The 25,013-nt window shown below is 57.0% G+C and overlaps 1 protein-coding gene across 1 annotated transcript; it reads left to right on the top strand.

Annotated features, from left to right (window-relative positions):
- Window positions 1-13,837: 13,837 nt before the first annotated feature.
- TMEM119 (transmembrane protein 119) lies at window positions 13,838-24,760 on the top strand. The gene is made up of 3 exons (XM_051972972.1): window positions 13,838-14,010; window positions 16,646-16,768; window positions 22,896-24,760. Exon 3 carries the CDS (start codon window positions 22,922-22,924, stop codon window positions 23,786-23,788), a length of 867 nt encoding a protein of 288 aa, XP_051828932.1. The 5' UTR covers window positions 13,838-14,010; window positions 16,646-16,768; window positions 22,896-22,921; the 3' UTR covers window positions 23,789-24,760.
- The last annotated feature ends 253 nt before the right edge of the window (window positions 24,761-25,013 follow it).

Below are 25,013 nucleotides of genomic sequence, written 5' to 3'. Positions count from 1 at the left end.
CTTAGTGTGAGAGGATGAAGGCCTTTGTATACCTAGAAGGAACGACTGGCTTATTAGCTGTGCAGAAACGAGTTGAAAGAAAAAACAAACCATTATCCTCTAAAGGGAAACCATCAGATGCTGTGATTTTCTCACAAACTGGCCCGTTTTCTTTGCATCAGTTCATATAGATCTTTCTGGGTTTTTCTGAAATTCTCCTTCTTGTCATTTCTTTTTCTTTTTCTTTTTTTTTCCCCTGAGGCAATTGGGGTTCAGTGACTTGTCCAGGGTCACAGAGCCGGGAAGTGTTAAGTGTCTGAGGCCAGATTTGAACTCAGGTCCTCCTGACTTCAGTTCTAGTCATTTCTTACAGCCCAATGTGCTCAGCAGTTCTGGAGGAAGATGTGAGGGAGTTTTAGTCAACTCCAAACTCAGTCAATACGAACAGCAGAAGACACGGCAGCCAGAAAGTGAGAAGGATTTGGGCTCCGGTGAGGGAGAAAGCATCTCTAGGATCAGGAAAATATCAGTCTGACTGCATTCGCCTCCGGTCTGTCCACATCTGTCCTTTTCCAGAACAACTTTTCCCATTTATACTTTTTAAAGGTTTTCCCTTATCCTTACTCCACGAGTCTGTTCACATCTGTGCTAATATTGGGCATTTGATAAACTTGTGCATTTACACATGAAGGCACCCGGATGGTGGAAGGGCTGAAGACCCGTGACAGGGCATTGAACACAGGGTTAGGGACATGGTGATCCTCCGGGCCAGGGAAGGCGATAATGGACTTTCTAAGTCCTTGAAGGGCTGTCCTGAGGAGGGAGGTCAGCTTCTGCTTGAATCCTGGCAGGGGAGGGGGAAACGGAGGGAAGGCCCAACTAGGTTGTGAGCATCTTGGGCTGTTCCAAAATGGCGTGGCTGCTTTGGGGCGGGGGTCCCCAGCATTGGAAGACTCCAAGTGGAGGATGGACAGACGGTCATTGGGAAGAACGTCACGGAGGCCTCCGAGGGACCTTCGAACTCTGAGAGTCAGAGACTGGCCCACAGCCGGACGACGGGTCGGTGGGAGAACCGGGATCCGGATCCAGGGCTTCCGGCTCCATGCTGAAGGACATTCTGGGTCCCATGGAACTTTCTCTCCTAGGCAGGCTGACAGGGCGGCGATTTCCTCCCTCCCTGGGCCAGGCCTCTTGGTCCACATGAAAGCCCCAAGGCTGGATAATTAGAACTCTTCTTCCCCCAGAGCCGGCTAAATTTGGAGGCCCGTCCCCAGCCTGGCTGGTATAATTAAGGCCTGGCTCGGGCTCCTTGGACACATCAGAGGCATTCCGAAGGCCCCGGAGGGGCTGGGGGAGGGCAGCGAGCCGCTGCTTCGTTCCCAGAACCGTCTCTTTCTCCTCTGGGAAGCCGAGCCCAAGCACAGGCCCGAGTGCGGGGGGCCAGGTCCCTCCTCTGCTCCCTGATCCAAAGGATTTTCCAGAAGCAGCCGATCTCCTTAGCCCGGCCCTCCTCGGCCGTCACTGTGAGCCCCAGCTGGTCCGGAGAGGGGGGAGCTAGTATCATCCGACTCATCTTAAATAGCAAAAACCCTGAAACACGTTATCCCTGTGAGCCCCATGCTAACTCAGGGACAGAGGCCTCTGGGAATTTTAACTACAGAACCAGCATCTGACGCATAGTAGGTACTTAATAAATGCTTGTTGATGGACTATTAGCTAACAGTTTGGGGAGGTTTGTGCCAGTTCAGTCATTTTTCAGCATCTCCCTGAGATCCCATTTGGGATTTTCTTAGCAGATACTGGAGTGACTTGTCATTTACTTCTCCAGCTCATTTGACAAGTAGGGAAACCGAGGCAAACAGGATTAGAAGTGATTTGTCCAGGGTCACACGGCTAGTCAGTGTTTGAGGCTGAATTTGAACTCATGAAATTGCCTTTCTGACTCCAGACTAGTCCCAAGAGTAGTTAGCATTTCCATCATGGGCAGATTTAGAGCTGGATGAAATAGGAGAGGTCATCCAGGTCATTCCCTTCATTCTGCAGATGGGGAAGCGTCCAAAGGGATTGTGATTTATCCATGATCATAGAGGGAGTAAGGAAAGGGGGAGGCCTTTCTATCCCCAAGATCCTCTCTCTCTCTCTTCTCTCTGTCTGTCTTGTCTGTCTCTCTGTCTCTGTCTTTCTATCTCTTCTCTCTTTCTCTGTCTCTCCTCTTTCTCTCTTCTCTCTGTCTCTCTTTTTCTCTCTCTGTCTCTCTGTCTCTCTCTGTCTCTGTCTCTGTCTCACTCTCTGTGTCTCTGTCTCTCTCTGTCTCTGTCTCTGTCTGTCTCTCTCTGTCTCTGTCTCTCTCTGTCTCTGTCTCTCTCTTCCTCTTATTCCCATTTTATAACCGCGGAAACTGAGTTTGCAGAGGGAGAGACTTGCCTCGGATGGGCCGGACACTAAGTCCCAGGTGACAGTCGCCCACTCAGATTTCTTTCTACTCGGAAGCAGTGTAGCCCAGTGGAAAGAGCATGTTCTGGATTTGGGCTCCAGAGGGCGGGATGTCAAAACCCGCTTCTGCCTCTTCTTGTCTGTGTGATCTCGGGCCAATAATAAACTCTCTGGGCCTTGAGCTGCGTATGAGGAGATTGGACTGTTTGGCTTCCGAGCTCCCTTATAATCTCCTCTCTCTGACACCCACATACCCCCAGCTTCCTCCTCTTGGTCCCAGATCTTCACCCCCATGCTTCCCCATTTAAATAAATAGCTATATCAATTAATATGTAATATTCACATGCATAAATTAAACACATAACCACATACATCAATGTATAATATATAATTAATATCGATATTTATATGCATAAATTTAAATATTTCAATTAATATGAAGTAGTGTATAACACAATTAGTATAGATTAATTTATTTGTATGCATGAAATTAATGTTTAAATATATTGTATAATTAATGTTAATTAATATCTAATATAATGCAGAAATTTATAATCACGGGATCACAAAAGTTGGAGATGGAAGGACCTTAGCGGTCACAGAGTTAAGAAAGGTCTCACTTCCTGAAACCGTGAGGAACGATGCAAGTGGAAAAGCCACAATTTGAAGCCAGGAACCCGACAGTGAAAAGCATTCTTTCCACCACAGAACGCTCCCTGTCGCGCAGGGACGGGGGCACTTCCAGAATTGTGTGAGGCCCTTGGAAGCAGGAGAGGGTGGGTCTCGATGCAACTCCGTGCACACGTGTACGTGCATGTCCACGTGTGATGAGCCCCCGCGTGCCCGGCCCAGGAGGCCCCAGAGAAAAGAGGCCCAGAGAAGCCCAGTTTGTGCCCCCCGACCCTGGTGACCCTTTCCCTCCGACCCTGACCCCCCTGCTGAGCTCTCCCTTGCCCAATTTGTCTGTCCCCACCCCCTCCCCCAGCCCCCGGACTCCCTGCCAAGATCTCCCTCTCTAATGGGCCAGACAGCAGGTGGGCTGCAGGGGCCGGGCCCCGGCCTCCCATGTGTTTGCCACTTTTAGACACGGGATCAGTCTGGAGACGCCAGGAGGGGCTCGGAGGAGGGGGGGAGGGCCGGGGGAAGCAGCCGGGGAGTCATGGAGAGGCACCGGGAAGGAACTGAGCAGGTGATGCTGAGCTGATCTGCATAGAGACAGACAGACACACAGAGGGACAGACAGACATAGAGACAGACATAGACACAGAGGGACAGACAGACACAGAGACAGACATAGACACAGAGGGACAGACACACACACAGAGGGACAGACAGACACACAGAGGGACACACAGACACACAGAGGGACAGACAGACACACAGAGGGACAGGCAGACACACAGAGGGACAGACAGACACACAGACACACAGAGGGACACACAGACACACAGAGGGACAGACAGACACACAGAGGGACAGGCAGACACACAGAGGGACAGACAGACACACAGAGGGACAGGCAGACACACAGAGGGACAGACAGACACACAGAGGGACAGACAGACACAGAGACAGACATAGACACAGAGGGACAGACACACAAAGACAGACACACACACAGAGGGACAGACAGACACCCAGGGGGACAGGCAGACACACAGACACACAGAGAGACAGACAGACACAGACACAGAGGGACAGACACACAGACACACAAAGAGACAGACAGACACACAGGGGGACAGACAGACACACAGACACACAGAGGGACAGACAGACACACAGAGGGACAGGCAGACACACAGAGGGACAGACAGACACACAGAGGGACAGGCAGACACACAGAGGGACAGACAGACACACAGACACACAGAGGGACAGACAGACACAGAGACAGACATAGACACAGAGGGACAGACACACAAAGACAGACACACACACAGAGGGACAGACAGACACCCAGGGGGACAGGCAGACACACAGACACACAGAGAGACAGACAGACACAGACACAGAGGGACAGACACACAGACACACAAAGAGACAGACAGACACACAGGGGGACAGACAGACACACAGAGGGACAGACAGACACACAAAGACAGACAGACACACAGAGGGACAGACAGGCAGACACACAGAGGGACAGACAGACACACAGACACACAGAGGGACAGACAGACACACAGAGGGGCAGACAGACACACAGAGGGACAGACAGACACACAGAGGGACAGACAGACACACAGAGGGGCAGACAGACACACAGAGGGACAGACAGACACACAGACACACAGAGGGACAGACAGACACACAGAGGGACAGACAGACAGACACACAGAGGGGCAGACAGACACACAGAGAGACAGACAGACACACAGAGGGACAGACAGGCAGACACACACAGAGGGACAGACAGACACACAGAGGGGCAGACAGACACACAGAGGGACAGACAGACACACAGAGGGACAGATAGACACACAGACACACAGAGGGACAGACAGACACACAGAGGGACAGACAGACACACAGACACACAGAGGGACAGACAGACACACAGAGGGACAGACAGACAGACACACAGAGGGGCAGACAGACACACAGAGAGACAGACAGACACACAGAGGGACAGACAGGCAGACACACAGAGGGACAGACAGACACACAGAGGGGCAGACAGACACACAGAGGGACAGACAGGCAGACACACAGAGGGACAGACAGACACACAGACACACAGAGGGACAGACAGACACACAGAGGGACAGACAGACAGACACACAGAGGGGCAGACAGACACACAGAGAGACAGACAGACACACAGAGGGACAGACAGACACACAGAGGGACAGACAGACACACAGAGGGGCAGATAGACACACAGAGAGACAGACACACAGAGGGACAGACAGACACACAAAGACAGACAGACACACAGAGGGACAGACAGACACACAGAGGGACAGACAGACAGACACACAGAGGGGCAGACAGACACACAGAGAGACAGACAGACACACAGAGGGACAGACAGACACACAGACACACAGAGGGACAGACAGACACACAGAGGGGCAGACAGACACACAGAGAGACAGACAGACACACAGAGGGACAGACAGACACACAGAGGGACAGACAGACACACAGAGGGGCAGATAGACACACAGAGGGACAGACAGACACAGAGGGACAGACAGACACAGAGGGACAGACAGACACACAGACGCATAGACAGACAGACACACAGAGGGACAGACAGACAGACACACAGAGGGGCAGACAGACACACAGAGAGACAGACAGACACACAGAGGGGCAGACAGACACACAGAGGGACAGACAGACACACAGAGGGACAGACAGACACACAGAGAGACAGACAGACACACAGAGGGACAGACAGACACACAGAGGGACAGACAGGCAGACACACAGACGCATAGACAGACAGACACACAGAGGGACAGACAGACAGACACACAGAGGGGCAGACAGACACACAGAGAGACAGACAGACACACAGAGGGACAGACAGACACACAGAGGGACAGACAGACACACAGAGAGACAGACAGACACACAGAGGGACAGACAGACACACAAAGACAGACAGACACACAGAGGGACAGACAGACACACAGAGGGACAGACAGACAGACACACAGAGGGGCAGACAGACACACAGAGAGACAGACAGACACACAGAGGGACAGACAGACACACAGACACACAGAGGGACAGACAGACACACAGAGGGGCAGACAGACACACAGAGAGACAGACAGACACACAGAGGGACAGACAGACACACAGAGGGACAGACAGACACACAGAGGGGCAGATAGACACACAGAGGGACAGACAGACACAGAGGGACAGACAGACACACAAAGACAGACAGACACACAGACACATAGACAGACAGACACACAGAGGGACAGACAGACAGACACACAGAGGGGCAGACAGACACACAGAGAGACAGACAGACACACAGAGGGACAGACAGGCAGACACACAGAGGGACAGACAGACACACAGAGGGGCAGACAGACACACAGAGGGACAGACAGGCAGACACACAGAGGGACAGACAGACACACAGACACACAGAGGGACAGACAGACACACAGAGGGACAGACAGACAGACACACAGAGGGGCAGACAGACACACAGAGAGACAGACAGACACACAGAGGGACAGACAGACACACAGAGGGACAGACAGACACACAGAGGGGCAGATAGACACACAGAGAGACAGACACACAGAGGGACAGACAGACACACAAAGACAGACAGACACACAGAGGGACAGACAGACACACAGAGGGACAGACAGACAGACACACAGAGGGGCAGACAGACACACAGAGAGACAGACAGACACACAGAGGGACAGACAGACACACAGACACACAGAGGGACAGACAGACACACAGAGGGGCAGACAGACACACAGAGAGACAGACAGACACACAGAGGGACAGACAGACACACAGAGGGACAGACAGACACACAGAGGGGCAGATAGACACACAGAGGGACAGACAGACACAGAGGGACAGACAGACACAGAGGGACAGACAGACACACAGACGCATAGACAGACAGACACACAGAGGGACAGACAGACAGACACACAGAGGGGCAGACAGACACACAGAGAGACAGACAGACACAGAGGGACAGACAGACACACAGAGGGACAGACAGACACACAGAGGGACAGACAGACACACAGAGAGACAGACAGACACACAGAGGGACAGACAGACACACAGAGGGACAGACAGGCAGACACACAGACGCATAGACAGACAGACACACAGAGGGACAGACAGACAGACACACAGAGGGGCAGACAGACACACAGAGAGACAGACAGACACACAGAGGGACAGACAGACACACAGAGGGACAGACAGACACACAGAGAGACAGACAGACACACAGAGGGACAGTCAGACACACAAAGACAGACAGACACACAGAGGGACAGACAGACACACAGAGGGACAGACAGACAGACACACAGAGGGGCAGACAGACACACAGAGAGACAGACAGACACACAGAGGGACAGACAGACACACAGACACACAGAGGGACAGACAGACACACAGAGGGGCAGACAGACACACAGAGAGACAGACAGACACACAGAGGGACAGACAGACACACAGAGGGACAGACAGACACACAGAGGGGCAGATAGACACACAGAGGGACAGACAGACACAGAGGGACAGACAGACACACAAAGACAGACAGACACACAGACACATAGACAGACAGACACACAGAGGGACAGACAGACAGACACACAGAGGGGCAGACAGACACACAGAGAGACAGACAGACACACAGAGGGACAGACAGACACACAGAGGGACAGACAGACACACAGAGGGACAGACAGACACACAGAGAGACAGACAGACACACAGAGGGACAGACAGACACACAAAGACAGACAGACACACAGAGGGACAGACAGGCAGACACACAGACGCATAGACAGACAGACACACAGAGGGACAGACAGACAGACACACAGAGGGGCAGACAGACACACAGAGAGACAGACAGACACACAGAGGGACAGACAGACACACAGAGGGACAGACAGACACACAGAGAGACAGACAGACACACAGAGGGACAGACAGACACACAAAGACAGATAGACACACAGAGGGACAGACAGACACACAGAGGGACAGACAGACACACAGACGCATAGACAGGCAGACACACAGATGTGCGCTCAGGGCCCTGAGCTCCCCGAGGTAGTGAGCTGACAGCAGCCGGGGCCAACTGGCCAACGCCTTAAGTTTCTGCAGCCTGGCCCCTGCAAGGAGGCGAAAAAGTGTCTGGAAATCCAGAGCTGGGAAGGTTGGGACAGAGGATGCTAGGTCAGGGAGGGATCGTAGAGCAGAGAATGTCAGGGTCGGGAGGGACCTAGAACAGGGATGTCAGATCCAGAACATTAGAACGAAGGACGCTAGATCTAGAGCTCATAAGGTCAGGATTGGGAGGAACCTAGAACAGGGATGTCAGATAAAGAGACCTATAAACATGGGAAGTCAGAGTTAGGAAGAGCCTCAGGAGAGAGAATGTCTGACCTTAGAACAGGGGATGTCTGATTTGGGGGAGGCTCTAGAACGGGGATCCCAGCTGAGAGGGGCTTTAATATCGGAGCCAGGAGGAACCTTAGCATGGGGAATGTCAGCTCCAGAAGAGATTCTACAGCACCGAATGTCGGCGCTCAGAGGCATCTGGTCACTTATCAGAGGAGAAAACTGAGGGTCAGAGTGAGAAAGTGGGTTTGCTCAAGGACCCACGGGCCGTCCAGGTCCCTGGGTTCCTCTCTTCTTTTTTTTCTCTACTTGTACCTGTCCCGTTCCCCCCCCGTGAGCCCCCTCCCTCCACATGTTTAATTTTCTCTCCTTAACAAACTCTGCCTTCCCATCAGACCGCGCCGTAGCCCGGCTCTGCTAGATCACCGTTCTCGCGATGTTCTCTCTCCTTGACTCCCTTCAGAACCTAGTTACGTTCCGAGGTTCCCCTCAGCGGCCACCTCCTTCAGGAAGCCTTCCCTGATGGCTTCTTTTCTCCCCTCACCCTATAACAGTTTCTCCTTTCTGTTCCCTACCCTGTCCTTGTTTATAAATTACGTGTCTTCCCACGTCCCTACCCCTTAGTAGGACAGAAGAAATTAAAAGGCAGGGATTCCTTTATTTTGGCTTTGTATCTCCAGCGCCTCCAGGTCCAACACACAGTAGGTGCTTAATAACTGTTTGTAACATTGCCTTGAACCGTGGCCAAGTCACTATCTGTCCACAGGTCATTTCTCTGTAAATTAGGGCCTGGATTCATAGCAGAAGTTCTTCACGTTCTGGGTGTTGTGGGTCCCTTCAACAATCTGGGCGAGCTCCTAAACCCCTTCTCAAAAAAGCTTGTTTTTTAAAAACTTAGAGAAACACCAAAGTTTGGTTAAATTTTAGTCAAAATAAAGATCTATTTTTCCCCCATTCAAATTCTCAGACCCTGAAATCTATTGAGGGACCACTGAATTAGATGTCATTTATGATCTATTCTAGTCCTGAAATTCTCAGTTCTAAGCCCTATCCCAGCCCTGACATCCCCTGTTCTAGGCTCCCTCCCAGCTCTGACATCCCCTGTTCTAAGCCCCCTCCCCTCTGATAGTCTGTTTTCTCAGCTCTCCTTCCCCTTCCCCAATGTTCCCTTTCTGAGGTTCTCTCTCTCTCTTTGGACCCTCCATGTTCTTTGTTAAGGGGTCTCTCACCCTGCATGAGCTCCTCCTCGGGCCTGCCCCAGGCCCCTGAGCGGTGGGAGGCCCCGGGCCTGTGGCCCAGGGCAGGGCAGGGCGGGAGGCAGCTGGGTCCCAACTGTGTAATTTCAGGGGGCTGAGGATGGAGCCGAGCTGTTCCCCCAGGGGCCGCTCAGAGGCCCCGCCCCTTTCCCACCATGTAATTTGCCAGCCCTCAGCCCTGCCCTGGGCTCTTCTGCTGCTGAGAGATGCTTCAAGCCGCCATTCCCTGTGTCTGCCGGCAGCCGCTCCCCACCCGTGGGCTTCTCTCCAAGTCCCTCCGTCCTCGGGGCTCTGAGGCCAGAGAGAGACCCAGAACTGCTCTCCCAGCAGCAGGAGGCCCTGGGGATCCTCGGGGAGCACTCCTCCTACAATCACATCCCCCAATGACTCCCCCACAAGGCCTGAGGTCTCCAGGAAGGAAAGCCACGACCTCCCAGTGCAGCTCATTCCATTGGGGGTGGTGGTGGCAGTTCTAATCTTTGGGAAGAGTTTCCCAGTGTGCCTCAGTTTACCCATAGGTGATCTCCTCTCATTGCTCCTGGTTCTATTGTCTGGGACCAAGGAGCAGGAGGCTAATCCCTCTTTCCTACCTCAGGCCTTTCAATATTTTAAAACAGAAACCACGCCTTTCCTGTGTTGGTCCTCCCCTCCCTCCTCCGCTGCTTCTTCACTGCTGGGCCACAGCCTCAGAATGTGCCCGGTTCCTTTCTTTCCCTAACCCGTGACACCAAGAGCAGGGGATGGGATCCGTTCTGTACAATGGGCCCATTCCTCCCCTGGCCTTGGAGGGCACGGCCTTAGAAACTTGAGTAAATCTCCTTTTTAGCCTCCACATCACACTGGCCCTCCCAGCTCTGCAGGTGACCTATCAGCTTTTCCATCTTGGACTGGAAACATTGACTTTTTAAACCCCAGCGCGTGACTTTACATTGACTGGCCCCTTTTGAAGGAAGCCCAAGTAGGCTTTATCCCAGCATCTCTGAAGCCAGATTCCATCTTCACCAAGACGTTAAAGCTGAGGAGTCCCGAGGCTGTCGGCCGCTGGAAGGGACCCCGAGATCCCCTAGGGCTGTTTCTTATTTTATAGCATAGCTGAGGTCCTGGGGTAAAATACCTTGCCGGTCTAGAGCTCAACTCTTCTACCCTCAGGCCCCAGGCTTTTTTAGGGGCAGCGAGGTAGCTGAGGGGGCAGAGAGCTGGCTCTGACGTCAGGAAGACCTGAGCCGAAATCTAGTCTTCCGTATTTACTGGATAAGTCACTTCCCCTTGTCTGCCTCAGTTTCCGCATCTGTAACGGCCGGCCGCTCCGGATCCCTACCAAGAACATGGGGTTAAGGAAGAGTCGGAAATAACCGAACCGTATATGTTCCCCTTCAGGCTGAGGGTCACGGCCAGCAGCATTAGGAAGAAATTCTCATCCACGCTGCCTCAGGGCTCGGTGTGTTCCTTTTCTCTCTGTTAAAACCAGTCCACTCCCCATAGCCCCCTCGGGGGCTCAGAAGTCAGGGACTCTGGCTCCTTTCTACTCTCGGAGCAGGATGACGTTGGGCAAATCATTTCACCTTTTTATGAGTCGATTTCCTCATCTATAAAATGGGGATAAGGATTCGGGCCCCGCTGGCCTGGCGGGCTTTGTGAGAAGCCTGTTTCATAGATCCTGAAGGCCCGGCATTACGGGTATGGGATTATTATTTGCTGTTGTTTTCATTTTTGGGAAGGCTTGGACAAATACTTTTTTTCTGAAAAAGATCTGAGGTTTGTAGTGGACTCCAAGCTCAATATAAATCAGCAGTGTGGAATGACTCCAGCAGCCCAGGAAAAGCAGGTTCTGCCTTGGCCAGAGCAGGACTGGAACGTCCTCTGGGTTAGAACAGGCAAGTGGGAGAGGGTCCACTTGGGAGGCGGGGAGGGTGATGAAGGACCTTACGTCGGGACCTGGAGGTGTTTAGCCCTGAGAGAGAGACTGAGGGGAAGGCAGGGGGAGCCAAAGTGCTCTGCAGGTTTTTTAGGGGACTCAGTAAATCTCTCAAAGGGGATTTTTTGGCTTTCCTTGGTCCCAGAGGGCAGAACAAGTCTTAGCATGGGCTAAGTGGGGAGGCAGATCTGGGCCCCACGGCAAGAGAAGCACCCCAAGAATCAGCACTCTCCCAAACGGAACAGGCCCAGTGTCTCCGGGCTTAGGGAGCTCTGAGGTTTGGGGTCCGTCTTGAATCAAGTCCCATCAACAAGCATTAATGAAGGCCCTACTGTATACCGAGCATTGGGGATGCGAAGGAAGGAGCTATGGAGGTCACTGTCCAAAGGGGGCGAAAGCGGGCAAACTGCTAGACCAAAGCAAATGATGTACGGGACAAGTTGGAGAAATCTGTCGGAGGGAAGGCTCTAGGATCAAGGAGAGCCGGGAAAGGCGTCCCGTGGAAGGGGGGCTTTAGGTGGAATCTGTAGGAAATCAGGGTAGCCGGGGGAAGAGGTGAGGAGGAAGAGGAGGAGGAGGAGAAGGAGAAGGAGGAGGAGGAAGTGGAGGAGGAGGAGGAGGAGAAGGAGGAGGAGGAAGTGGAGGAGGAGGAAGAAGAGGAGGAGGAGGAGGAGGAGGAGGAAAAGGAGGGCACTAGGCAAGAAGCATGTGCCCGGAGTCCACAGATGGAGGATCTTGTTGAAGGGATAGAAAGGATGAAGGATGTCAGGGCACTGTGGGATGGAGGAAGATGTAAGGAGATTGGAGGTGGGAGGGATAGGAGGGCGGGGGGGAGACCAAGGTAGGAGGGGCTTAAGGGCCAAAAAGAGGTTTCTATTCTGTCCCAGAGGCTGCAGGGAGCCATGGAGGTGACACAGTGGGGCCGTTAGGAAAATCACTTTGGAGCCATGGAGGACGAAGTGGAATGGGGGCAGCTTCTAGAGACCCAGCAGCAGTCCTTACCATCTCCAGGTACGGGCTGGACAAAGTTTAGGTGGTAAAGGGGAGTCTGGGGCAGATAGTGGCTGGACTGAATTGCTTCTGAGTCCCATTTCAACTCTGACATTCTCTTTTGTAAGCCCCCTCCCAGCCCTGACATCCCCTGTTCTAAGTTCCCTCCCAGCCCTGACATCCCCTGTTCTAAGTTCCCTCCCAGCCCTGACATCCCCTGTTCTCAGGCTCACTCTATTTTCTGCATTCTAAGTCAGAGCCCTTTAGGAGCTGATGTTCCATGGTCCACAGTTGAGGACCTCCCTCCTCCTCCATTCGTCTATAGTTTTATGTGTTTCCTCTGGACCATCCTGCAGCAGATACCCCGAACCCTGAGACAACGGCTGGGAATGATGGGTGTCCTGATGGGTGTCCCATTTCTGGCTTGGAAGGAAGCGGGGGAGGGCTTGGGAGCAGTGAGGTGCTTGTTTGCCAGGACGACTCCCTGATGAGGCTGCCTGGGGGGTCCTGGACCCCCTTCCCTTCCTGCACCCACTGCCTCTCTCTTTTTATTCTCTTTCTCTCCCTTCCCCCCCCCCCCTTGGTCTCTCTGTCTCTCTCTCTCTCTCTATCTCTGTCTCTCTGTCTTTTTCTTTCTCTCTCTCTCTCTGTCTCTCTGACTCTCTCTGTCTCTGTCTGTCTTTCTCTTTCTCTCTCTCTCTGTCTCTCTGACTCTCTGTCTCTCTCTCTCTGTCTCTGTCTCTCTGTCTTCCTCTGTCTCTGTCTCTGTCTCCCTTTCTCCTGTGTCTTGCCCCTCCCGCCCACCCTGGAAATACTGAGGCAAGCCCGGAATGGGTGACTTCCCTTTCTTTCCTGGGGTTCCCAAGGTCCCCCGTTCTTTCTGGCCAAGGTCCTCTTCCTTTCTCCCTCCCCTCCCCTCCCCCCCTTTCCCTGAGCCCCCCTGACTCCGGGAAACTTTGCTCCGCAGCGAAGCCCGTGAGAGGAAAGAAGACACTCGCGCTGCCGGGGGAGCAGCCCCTCCTCCCCCTCTTCCCCCTCCCCACTTGCGTGTGCGCGTGTGGCCCCTGCTAGCTCAGCCCTCAGTCCCTCCTCCCTCAGCCCCTCCCACCCCCTGCCCCCTCCCCTCCCCCAGCCCTGCCTGTCCCCACTTGAAACTAGTTTAATGAAAGCAAGCTGCTGGGGCTGGCGCTCATTCGGTGAGCTGGAGGCTGGCGGGCAGGCGGGCCGGGCACAGGGGCAAGGGCCCGGGGCTCCACGAAGCTGCCTCTTCCCCGGCTCCGGGGCTGGTCCTCCTCCGCCTCCGGCCGGGGGTCCCGCGTCCGCAACGCGCCCCTTGCAGCCCGTGCGGTGAGTCCGGGCTTTCCCGGGCAGGGGGGTCCGGCTCAGGGCTGGGGCGGGGGGGGGGGGTCCGGGGCTCTCCCATCCTCCCCGAGGCTCCCCGCGGCCGGAGGCTGCTTGTCCGCTCCCCGCCTCCCTCCGCTGCCCTGGGACTCGCAGGCTGAACTTGAGCAGCCTTTCCCGGCGGGAGCCTGGGTTCTGAGCGTAGTTAGGGGGGGTGACATGGGGGGCTTTGCGGTCCCGGCTGCACGTGTGGGGCTGGGGAGCTGTTGGGGCGCCGCTGGGGCTGGGGGTGCTCGCGGGCGCGGGCTCCCGGGGGCTGCTCGGGGCGTCTGACGGAAGGGGATCCCTGGGACCGAACTCCTAGCCTTCCGCTGCTCCCCAAGTCTCAGACTTCTGCCCCTCTCCCTCCCCCCTACGCCCCCGAATTTGTGTGGGTGTTTGTGCCTTATCCGGGGCTGTCTGTGGATCTGCGTGGGTCTGCGTGGGCCGGGGTGTCCCCCGTGGGCGCCGGCGGGTCCAGCGTTATTGCTCGCGTGGCTGCAGAAGCCTGGGGGTCGGGCTGCAGCTCTGCGCGCTGGCACGCGCCCAGAGGTGGCCGCGGGGGGGGGGGGGCTCCTTGGTCCCCAAGTCAGTCAACCCGGGCCGATCGTCTAGGGGGGCTTGGGGACCCCTCTAGCTCCTTTTTCTTTCTTCTGGGGGAACGCGCCCCCCGCCTCCTCTGCGCTGTCGGGGGGCTGGAAAGGGGGTTGGGGTGCCCGTGGCCGGAGGGGGAGAGGAAGAGGTCAGAAGGCCCCAGATGGGCAGCGGGAACTGGGAGGCTCTGCAGCCCAAGTCTCCGGCGCGCCAGACTCCGTCTTTGCTTTCCCCTTAATTGAAACCAGGTTTTCTGTGTGTGGGCCCCTTCCCGTCTCCTTCCCCCCTTGCCTCCCCCGGCCGCCCGACGGCCTGAGAGGACCCCTGGTCCGTCTCTGCTCTCCAGGGTACCGAAGGACCTCCCGGGGCTCTCCGGGGAGGGGCGGGGCACATTTGCATAATCTGCATACTCAGTAACTTAGTCATTAAGCAAGGATTTATTCTGTATCTAAATGTTACTTTAGCCTGTTATGTCTGGCTCCGAGCTGGGGTAGAGGGTGCCCGCAGAAAACATAGGGAGCAATGGGGGAAGCAGTGGGGGGGATGGGGGAGGCCGGGGGGGCTACAGGGAGAAAATCAGGGAGGGGCCTCAGGAACTCCCCGGTTAAACCCGTGAAGAAAGCCAGGGACGGTTCCAAGAGTCCTGGGCTTGAGAGGGGTGCGCTCCCGGCCTGGGAGGTGGGAGAGGGAGATGGGGGCGGAGGAAGCAGGGGGGCGGCAGCCCGAGTGAGGGAACAATATCAAGTCACCTGGAGGGTGAGCCAGAGCCGGGGTGCGGGGAACTTTAAATGCCAGACTGGGGGGGGGGCAGAGGCAACACGGGGGGGGGGAGCAGTTTCCCGAGTTAGAGACTGGGGGGCAGAGAGCATCCGCTGGGCAGCTGGGCGGAGGAGAGACTGGGAACAAACATGCCGTGTGAGAACAGACCCCAAGGAAAATAGGCTGCTGGGAGAAAACCGCTGAGAATGACTAAGAACATGGAGACAGAGCAGCCCCTGGCTTGGGGGGACCCCGCTAGAGGTTGAGGGACTGAGTGGGTCTCAGCTCTTGAGTCTTCTGAGCGACCCTGGAAAAGCTCGTTCTCTGTCTCTGTCTCTGTCTCTCTCTCTGTCTGTGTCTCTCCCCATCTCTCTTTCTCTGTCTCTGTCTCCTCTCTTTCTATCTCTATCTCTGTCTTTCCTGTGTCTCTCTCTGTCTTTCTGAATGTGTCTCTCTTTGTCTCTGTCTCTCTAAATCTCTCTGTGTATGTGTCTGTTTCTTCTGTCTCTGTCTCTCTGTATCTCTCTGTCTCTTTCTTGTAGCTCTCTGTCTCTCTCTCTGTCTTTCCTTCTCTCTGTACCTATTTCTCTGTGTCTCTCTCTCCTCTCTCTTTCTGTCTCTGTCTCTCTGTATCTCTGTCTCTTTCTTGTAGCTCTCTCTGTCTCTGTCTCTGTCTTTCCTTCTCTCTGTACCTGTTTCTCTGTGTCTCTCTCTCCTCTCTCTTTCTGTCTCTGTCTCTCTTTGTTTCTGTCTGTCTCTGTCTCTCTGTATCTCTCTGTCTTTCTTGTATCTCTCTCTGTCTCTCTTTTCTCTCTGTACCAGTTTTTCTGTGTCTCTCTCTCCTCTCTCTGTCTCTGTCTCTCTGTATCTCTGTGTCTGTGTCTGTCTCTTCTGTCTCTGTCTCTCTCTCAGCCTTGGTTCCCGTATCATGAAGCTAACGGGGGCTAGATGAGGTGCCTTGTAAACTCCCTTGTGGCCTTAGATTCTGTGAGCGGGGGGCTTTGGGTTCTGTATGTCTCGGGGCTGGGGCACAAGTCGAGCTGCCGTTCCCCCGGCACCAGGGGCTGAGACCCAGAACCCCCAGCGAGCGATGGGCCGACCTGCTTCTCGGGGGAGCTGGGGATGGGTTTCCCCTAGGACGGTTCCTGAAAATGATGGAGACGGGAGCTGACCTTGGGGGAAAACCTGTCCCCTGGAGGGAATCTGCAAAACGGGACTGACTTATTTACAGTCGGATCTTTGTTCTCAGGGAATCACCGGACTTTTAGGCCGGGAAGGAGCACGGGAGGGTCTCTGGCTCAACGGCTACTTTCCCAGCTGGAGAAACTGAGTCCAAGACCCAGGAAGTGACGGGCCCCAAATCACGAAGGAGGTAGGAGCAAAGGCACAGGGGTGGGAAGTTTTATAAGCTGATTATTGAGAGGTGAGTGGGGTTTACCTCTCAATCCCGAGATTGGGGGGCGAAGGCACATGGATCCTCAGCTGAGAGATGAGAAAAGGTCTGTTGCTTCTTCCCATTCTCCTCCCCACATTTATTGCTTCAGAACACCATCCCTCCAGTTGCTGTAGAAGGGACCCTTGGTCTCCAGTGTAGGAGAAGATGATCCTGTTTTAAAAATCGCAAGACCATGAAATGTGGGAGGGATCTTAGAACAGGGGATGTCAGGGCTGGGAGGGAGCTTAGAACAGGGGGTGTCAGGGCTGGGAGGGAGCTTAGAACAGGGGGTGTCAGGGCTGGGAGGGGCTTAGAACAGGGGATGTCAGAGCTGGGAGGGGCCTTAGAACAGGGAATGTCAGGGCTGGGAAGGGGCTTAGAACAGGGGATGTCAGGGCTGGGAGGGCCTTAGAACAGGGGATGTCAGAGCTGGGAGGGGCCTTAGAACAGGGGATGTCAGGGCTGGGAAGGGGCTTAGAACAGGGGATGTCAGGGCTGGGAGGGGCCTTAGAACAGGGAATGTCAGGGCTGGGAGGGGGCTTAGAACAGGGAATGTCAGGGCTGGGAGGGGGCTTAGAACAGGGGATGTCAGGGCTGGGAGGAAGCTTAGAACAAGGGGTGTCCACGCCTCTGGGTCAGTCCAGACTCCCTCCCTATCTCAGACCTCCGCAAAGTCGTAGCGTCCTTTGTGAGGGGCTTCCTGGCTACAGAACAAACCATATTCTTATTTTCTGCTGAGGATGTTTCAGCAACAGGTGGGAACCAAGGTGCTTTTAATACAGACACGAACATTTTCCAAGCCGCTAATGAAAACCTGTCTCTCTCCCGGGGTTCGTCTCCCCGGACGATTGTTGGTGGGCTGGAGAACGCGCGTACGTTTACGTAGGAGAATAGTGATGATGATGAAGAGAAGCCGGATAAGGAGGGAGCAGAGGGCTCCCTGCCCGGACAGAAGGGTATCCCCGAATCCCGAGGGCCGGCATTAAATCACTTTTTGAATCACGGCATCACAGCTTAGAGCTTTGGAACCACTGAGCTCAAATCCCACGTTTCACAACTGAGAAAAAGGCCCCGAATGATTTGCTTAAGATTATACAGAGACTAAAATCTCAGAGCTGGGCTGGAAGCGGCCATTCCCAATCCGGAACTCTTCCCAGTGAATCACAACATCCTGCAACCAAATCATGGAATTCGGGAATCAGTGAATTACGGGAGAGCAGAGTCTTAGAACAAAGATTATGAGACTCATAAAAATCACATTAGAGAATCTTCGAATCAGAAACTTGGAATCAGAGAATCTTAGAGTCCCACAATCAATGAATTTATGAATCTTAGAATCTAGGAATCACAGTCATTGAATTAGAGAAGAGCATCATTTAGAATCACCCAATTGAATAATTAGCGAATGGTAGAATCATACTTTCTTTTTTTCCTCCTGAATTTGGGATTTTCTTGGCAAAGAAAAGCACCGATTCCTTGTCCCAGCTCATTTTACAGATCAGGAAACTGAGGGAAACGGGGGCACTGACTTGCCCAGGGTCACCCAGTTAGCCAGTGGCTGAGGCTGCATTAGAGCTCGGGGCTTCCTGAGTCAGGCCCACCGCTCTGTGCCACCCGGATGCCCAGACTTTGGATCGGAAATCACAGAATCTCGGAGTTCTAGTCCCAGGATCCCAGAGGCCCCGGCGCGGTCGCGTAATCCATCCTGGACTAGAAGTCGGGCTTGCCCCCCCCAGCCGCCTTCCCAGCCCCCGCCCCACCCCGCCGGGGTCTCCCCTCTCGGCCGGGGCCCAGGCAGACCCACCCCAAGGCCGGGAACCCGTGGATGAGCCCGGCCAATCTGCAGGGACGGGCCGTGGCACAGGGGGCTCGTGGCCAGAGCGGCCGCATGGGCGGGAGCCGAGGAGCCCGATCATCTGGTTCTCATCTGCTCCGACCCACGTCATGCTGGGGGACGGCACTCTCCAATAGCCCGGGAGCCCGAGAGACTTGGTGGGCTTTTCCTACACAACTGTTTTCAGGCGGGAGACCCCGGGGGAAGGAGGCTGGATTTCGGGCCCTGATGGGGGGGGCACAGACAGAGCAGGGTCCCTCTCCTCTGAGTCTCAGGGAGCAGGTGCAGGCCCGGGTTTCAGTTCCTGGGGAAGGAGGGGGAGCTCGATGGGGGCTGGTTAAAAATAGGGTTTGCTCTGAGCCTCTTGGAGGAGAGGAAAACCAGAAACGCTCTGGCCCGACGTCCCCCAGTCAGTCACCGCAAGCGCCCCCCGAGCAGACATCGGGTGCCCCTTGTGGGAGGACTCTGTCTCCGTCCTCGGGGAGCTCACGGCCTGAAGCTCAAGGGAGGAAATAGAACGTGGCCCAGAGTGAACAGAGGCTGGGGGGGGGGGGTTCTGGGTGTGGGAGGGGAGTCAGAGGAGAGCGAAGGCTGAGGGGATAGTCAGGGAGGCTTCATGCTTAAATACTTGGATGGGCAGACAGAAGTGGGGCTTGTGTTTTATAGGAAGGAAGCCCCAGCATGCACGTGTTCCCTGCCCTAAGGCTTCTCCCACCCTGACATCCCCTGTTCTAAGCCCCCTCCCCCCCAGCTCTGACATCCCCTGCCCTTGTCCCTCCCATCTCTGAGCCTCCTGGTCCCTCCCAGCCCTGACAGGGTCTGCTCTAGGACTGCGGCCCCCTCCCCACTGACTCGTGGAGCCTGTGGGCGTGGGGTTCTGGGCAGCCTCTGGTCCTCAGCGGGCCCTGCGGTGGGTGGGGTCCGGTCCCGGGGCGGGGGCGGGGCAGCCCTCTCCCTTGCAAAGGGCTGACTGTGCCTTTTGGAGCTCTGGGCCGTGGTCAGACGGCAGGGCCCGACTCTGGCTGGCAGCCCCGTGGGGCCGGGCCTCTCCGTGCCTCTCCGTGCCCCGTGGGGCCGGGCCTGCTGGGCGGGCATCTCTGTGCCCCGTGGGGCCGGGCCTGCCGGGCGGGCCTCTCTGTGCCCCGCAGGACCGGGCCTGCCGGGCGGGCATCTCTGTGCCTCTCTGTGCCCCATGGGGCCGGGCCTGCCGGGCGGGCCTCTCTGTGCCTCTCTGTGCCCCGTGGGGCCGGGCCTGCTGGGCGGGATCTCTGTGCCCCGTGGGGCCTGCCGGGCGGGCATCTCTGTGCCTCTCTGTGCCCCGTGGGGCCGGGCCTCTCTGTGCCTCTCCGTGCCCCGTGGGGCCGGGCCTGCTGAGTGGGCATCTCTGTGCCTCTCCGTGCCCCGTGGGGCCGGGCCTGCCGGGCGGGCATCTCTGTGCCTCTCTGTGCCCCGTGGGGCCGGGCCTGCCGGGTGGGCCTCTCCGTGCCCCGGGGGGCCGGGCCTGCCGGGTGGGCCTCTCCGTGCCCCGTGGGGCCGGGCCTGCCGGGTGGGCATCTCTGTGCCTCTCCGTGCCCCGTGGGACCGGGCCTGCTGGGCGGGATCTCTGTGCCTCTCTGTGCCCCGCGGGACCGGGCCTCTCCGTGCCTCTCCGTGCCCCGTGGGGCCGGGCCTGCCGGGCGGGCATCTCTGTGCCTCTCTGTGCCCCGTGGGGCCGGGAGCACTCCCCTGCAGCCCCCTCCTTCCTCTCCCTCCTGCCCCTCAGCAGAGCCGTGGCCAGGAAGGGCTTTCTCTCCGGGGGCAGCACCTTTCCTTGATTGTGTCTGAATGTCCGGAGGCGTTATGTCCCTGTTTCACAGATGAGGACACTGAGGTCCGGCTGCGGGCGGCGGTCACTCGGGGGAGGAGGGGCCGACTGGGACGCGTTTGTCCCGCTCTGCTTCCTGCAGTCCCGGCCGCCTTTGCGAGATTTTCCCCTTGGATTTCCCGACAGGTTCCCTCCGGCCCGTCCCGGAGCACTTCAGACACACGGATTTCTAAGCAGTTCTCATACACGTCCGCGTAGTGCACCCGTCGCTCGGCCCCCGAGGGCTCATCGGGCCCCCAGAGCCGGGCCCTGCAGAGGCTTCCGAGCCAGGCTTTCAGACTCAGACGGGGCGGGTGGAGGCCACGAACCCCTTTTTCTCACAGATAAACCGAGGGCCAGGGAGACACACTAACTGGCCCAAAGTCATCCTGCCTCGCGCTCTGGTGGGCTCCTACAATCATTTTCCAACTCTTTGCGAGCCCCTTCGGGGGTTTTCTTGGCAAAGACACTGGAGCGGTTTGTGGTTTCCTTCCTCCAGCTCATTTTACAAATGGGGAAACTGAGGCAAACAGGGCTAATGAAGTGACTCGCCCAGCTAGAAAGTGTCTGAGCTGGGCTTGACCGTGGGATGATGGCCGTAGGCACTTCTGACAGCTCTCCGGGGCCGATGGAGAAGGGTCCCCCCGTCTGGGAGAAACCCATTCTTTCCCAGAGAGAGGAGTGCACACTCTCGGGGACTTCCCTGTGTGACCCTGCTCTCACCGAACCTTGATTTCTTCCCATAATCACATGAGGGACCATCAGGCCCCCACTTAGAGCCGAAATGGTTTTCCTGCAGCGCGTGGGGTCTGGCCCCGTCATCTCCCATTCAATAACCATCGATGACTCCCTATTACCTCGAGGACCAGGCGAGCGCCTCTCCTTGGCAGTTAAGCTCCCGCTTTTCCCCGTCACCTCCGCATTTCCCCTCACCGAGGCTTGGCACGGGCCGTACCCGCCGCCCAGAACGCCGTCTCCTCCCCCCACAGGCTCCTTCGGGGCTCAGCTCAAACCCACTTTCTGGTTCCCTCCCCCCTCCCAGCCAAGCTAGTCCCGGGGATATCTTCAGCACTTTGTAGCTTCCTTGTTCTTAGTTATTGATCCATTTTGTATGAAATAATAATTTTTGTATGAAAATAACTTCGGTCCATGTACATCATGGGCATGTCCTTACATTAGGTTGTGAGCTCCTTCAGGGCAGGGACTATTCTTGCCTTTCTTTGCATCCCCAGGGCTTAGAATAACGCCTGGTACCCAGCAGGCATTTAATAAATGTTTATTAGCCGAACTGAAGTGACTCAGCCAAAGTCGCCCAGTTAGACAACAGCGATGACGGGATTTGAACTCAGAGCCTTTTGAATCCCAAGCCCAGTTTCCAGCTGCCCCGTTCTGGCACTCAGCGACACTGACCCGTGGGTGACTTGATTCCGTGTTAAACCCTTTTGGCCCCTGGACGTGGGGGGGCTCGCGCTCTGAGTCTGATGTGGGGGGGCACCAGGTGCGAGGAGCCCATGCCCGGGCACAAGCCAGCCTGGCGCCAGGGCAGGGAAGCTCCCGCCTCTGGCCCTTCCTTGTTCTGTGACCCCGAGCAGGTCACGGGCTGGCTGAGCCCCGGCAGCTGAGGGGGCGGGGGGAGATCTGGGCCCTGGGGGGCAGAGCCCGTGGGGACCAAGGGCAGCTGGGGGGCAGGAGGAGATCTGGGCCCTGGGGGGCAGAGCCCGTGGGGACCAAGGGCAGCTGGGGGGCAGGAGGAGATCTGGGCCCTGGGGGGCAGAGCCCGTGGGGACCAAGGGCAGCTGGGGGGCAGGAGGAGATCTGGGCCCTGGGGGGCAGAATCCGTGGGGACCAAGGGCAGCTGAGGGGGCGGGGGGAGATCTGGGCCCTGGGCCCAGACATCTGCCATGGGAGGACCTGGTTCCAGTCCCCACGGACACCAGTGGCCAGTCCCTTTAACCTGCCCGGCCCCAAGGTTTGGGCCTGAAGGGCCCTCATTTTACACAGGAGGAACCCGAGGCCGCAGGTCGAGCGCCGGATTTGAAGTCAGGGGTTCTGGATTCATATCCGAGCTCTGTTATTTACTGCCCGGCCATTTTAGCTTCTCTGGACCTCAGTATCCCCATCTGTAAAATGGGAAGGGAATTAGGGTAGATGACCTTTAAATTCCCATTCAGCTCAAGAGCGTTAATCCAGTTACTTTCTATTTCTTCAGCTCCATCGTTCCTTCCTCATCTTCCTCCCCCAGATCCGTGTGTACAATGTTGTAAAATCTAGGCAGGGAAATGGCTCCGAGCTAGGAGGGAATAGCTGTGGGATTCGAACCCGGCTCTGACTCCAGGGCCACGATGCCTCTTGAACGAAATAAAAGCCCCTCCTCCTGTTTCCCACAGATCTCCTCACGAGGCCCGCTGAGAAAATGGCCCCGCTGGCGACCGGCGTCCTGCTGTTGCTCCTGCCCCTCCTGAGGGCCCCGGCCGCCGCGGCCCTCTCGGTGCTGGTGCAGGCCGCCCTCCTGGAGGACGGCGGGGGCAGCGGGGAGCTGGAGGGCTCTTCGGCTTCCTCCCCCAGCCTCCCCCCGCCCCGGACCCCGGCCCTCAGCCCCACCTCGGTGGGGCCCCGGCCCACGCCCATGGCGGGGCCCTCGCCCCCCACCAACTTCCTGGACGGGATCGTGGACTTCTTCCGGGAGTACATGCTGCTCATCGCCGTGGTGGGGTCCCTGGTCTTCCTGCTCCTGTTCATCATCTGCGCGGCCGTCATCGTCCAGCAGAAGCACAAGGCCTCCGCCTACTACCCGTCCTCCTTCCCCAAGAAGAAGTACGTGGACCAGAGCGACAGGACCGGGGGCCCGCGGGCCTTCAGCGAGGTTCCCGACAGGACCCCCGACGCCCGCCCGGACGACGCCGCCGTGGACGCCTCCCGCCAGCTGCAGGCGGACATCCTGGCCGCCACGCAGAACCTCAAGTCTCCCACCAAGGGGCCCGTGGCCAACGGGGACGGAGTCAGGGTGGAGGAGACGGAGGGAAGGAAGAAGGACGAGGATGGCGGCGCCGAGGAGGAAGCCCGAGGCCAGGGCGGCCCCGGTGAGAAGCCAGAGGCCGCCCCCGGGGAGGCCGCCGAGCCGGGGGCCGAGGAGCCGCCGGCCGTTGGGACGGACTGTGGTGAGCGGGAGGGCGCTTTGCCACCGGAAGCTGGGGAAGCCGCCGGTCTCCCCGTCCCCGAGGGTTCTTGTGCCTGCGGCAGTCCCTCTCCGGAGGTCGGGCCAGCCAGCGGCCTTCAGTGAACCGGGCCCGAAGCCCAGCTGGCCTCCAGACTCTGCTCCCGACCACCTAGACCAGGCTGGGTCGGCCCTGGGAGTCTGCCTGCGGCTGGGGGACGTCTCAGCCGACCTGTTCCCTAGAGCCCTGAACGTCCATCCCAAACTATCCGGGGGACCTGACCCTCCACTCGGCTTCCACCCCGGCAGCCCCTGAAAGGTCAGGACTTCCTCCGGCGCCTCCAGAGCCCCCCCAGAGCCGGACTGCGCCGGGTCCGAGCCCCCACGACATAAAGGTCCGACCCCTTCTCTACAGACCCTCCCCCTGTGGCTGAACTCCAGGCCGCTTGCCACCGGCCCCCAGCACTGCCATCTGGGGCTAGACCCTGGTGAGGGCCTTTCGGAGGCTTTCCTCGGAGGCAGGGAGGGACAGGAGATGGCGCTGCAGTAGCAAAGGGTCGGGGGTTCCTTCATTTCCCCTAAGAGGATTGCTTGGGGGCCCTGGAGGCAGCACCTGTACCCCGACCTCGGAGGCCCACCGCCGCTCCCTGGCTCGGGAAACCACCTGAGGCGGGGCCAGGGGGCGGCTGGACCCTCGAGCCTGAAATGGACATCAGCGACCTTCCCCTCCCCAAAGACACGACTGGTACGGCGAGTCAGAGGAGACGGTCCGACCCAACAGGGGCGTCTCCTCCACTTAAGCTAAAAAAGGCAGGCCCCAGGTCCCTTTCCTCCTTCTATAATCACTTATTTGTCCCACGGGCTTCAGGGTGGGGCCCCGGACTCCCCTGAGCCGCCCATTAGAGCTTCACTGCCAACGCATCTCCCGGATCGGGCCGGACCAGGACCGCTGCTCTGGGGGGGGGGGAGCAGGAGCTCCCCTGCCGGCGTCCTCCAGGCCCCCATCCCTGGTACCCTATTAGTAAGGACAAGAAGGAGCGCGCCGCTCCATCTACAATGATAACGACGGTACATCCTAATAAAACTGCTCTGGTGCGACCCACCTTGTGAGGCTGTCTTTCTTTGGGGTCCTAGCTGTCAAACCTAGGGAGGGGGGGAGGGTGAAGCTTCAGGCAGGGAAAGCCTCTGGTGGCCTTTGACTGGCAGATCCAGGAGTGGGTCACAGAGTCTGGGGCCTGGGACGGAAAGGACAAAGGGGGTCCCAAGAAGAAAACTTAAGGGTGGCTGATGGGAAAACTTGCCGAGATTTAGAGCGGCCTAAGTGGACTTGGCTCATGGAGCTAGAAGGCCC

The sequence above is a fragment of the Antechinus flavipes genome, chromosome 1 (genome assembly GCF_016432865.1).
Source record: "Antechinus flavipes isolate AdamAnt ecotype Samford, QLD, Australia chromosome 1, AdamAnt_v2, whole genome shotgun sequence".
Classification (NCBI taxonomy): Eukaryota; Metazoa; Chordata; class Mammalia; order Dasyuromorphia; family Dasyuridae; genus Antechinus; species Antechinus flavipes.
Note: the sequence above shows the minus strand (reverse complement) of the source record. Positions and strands in the feature narration are given on the sequence as shown.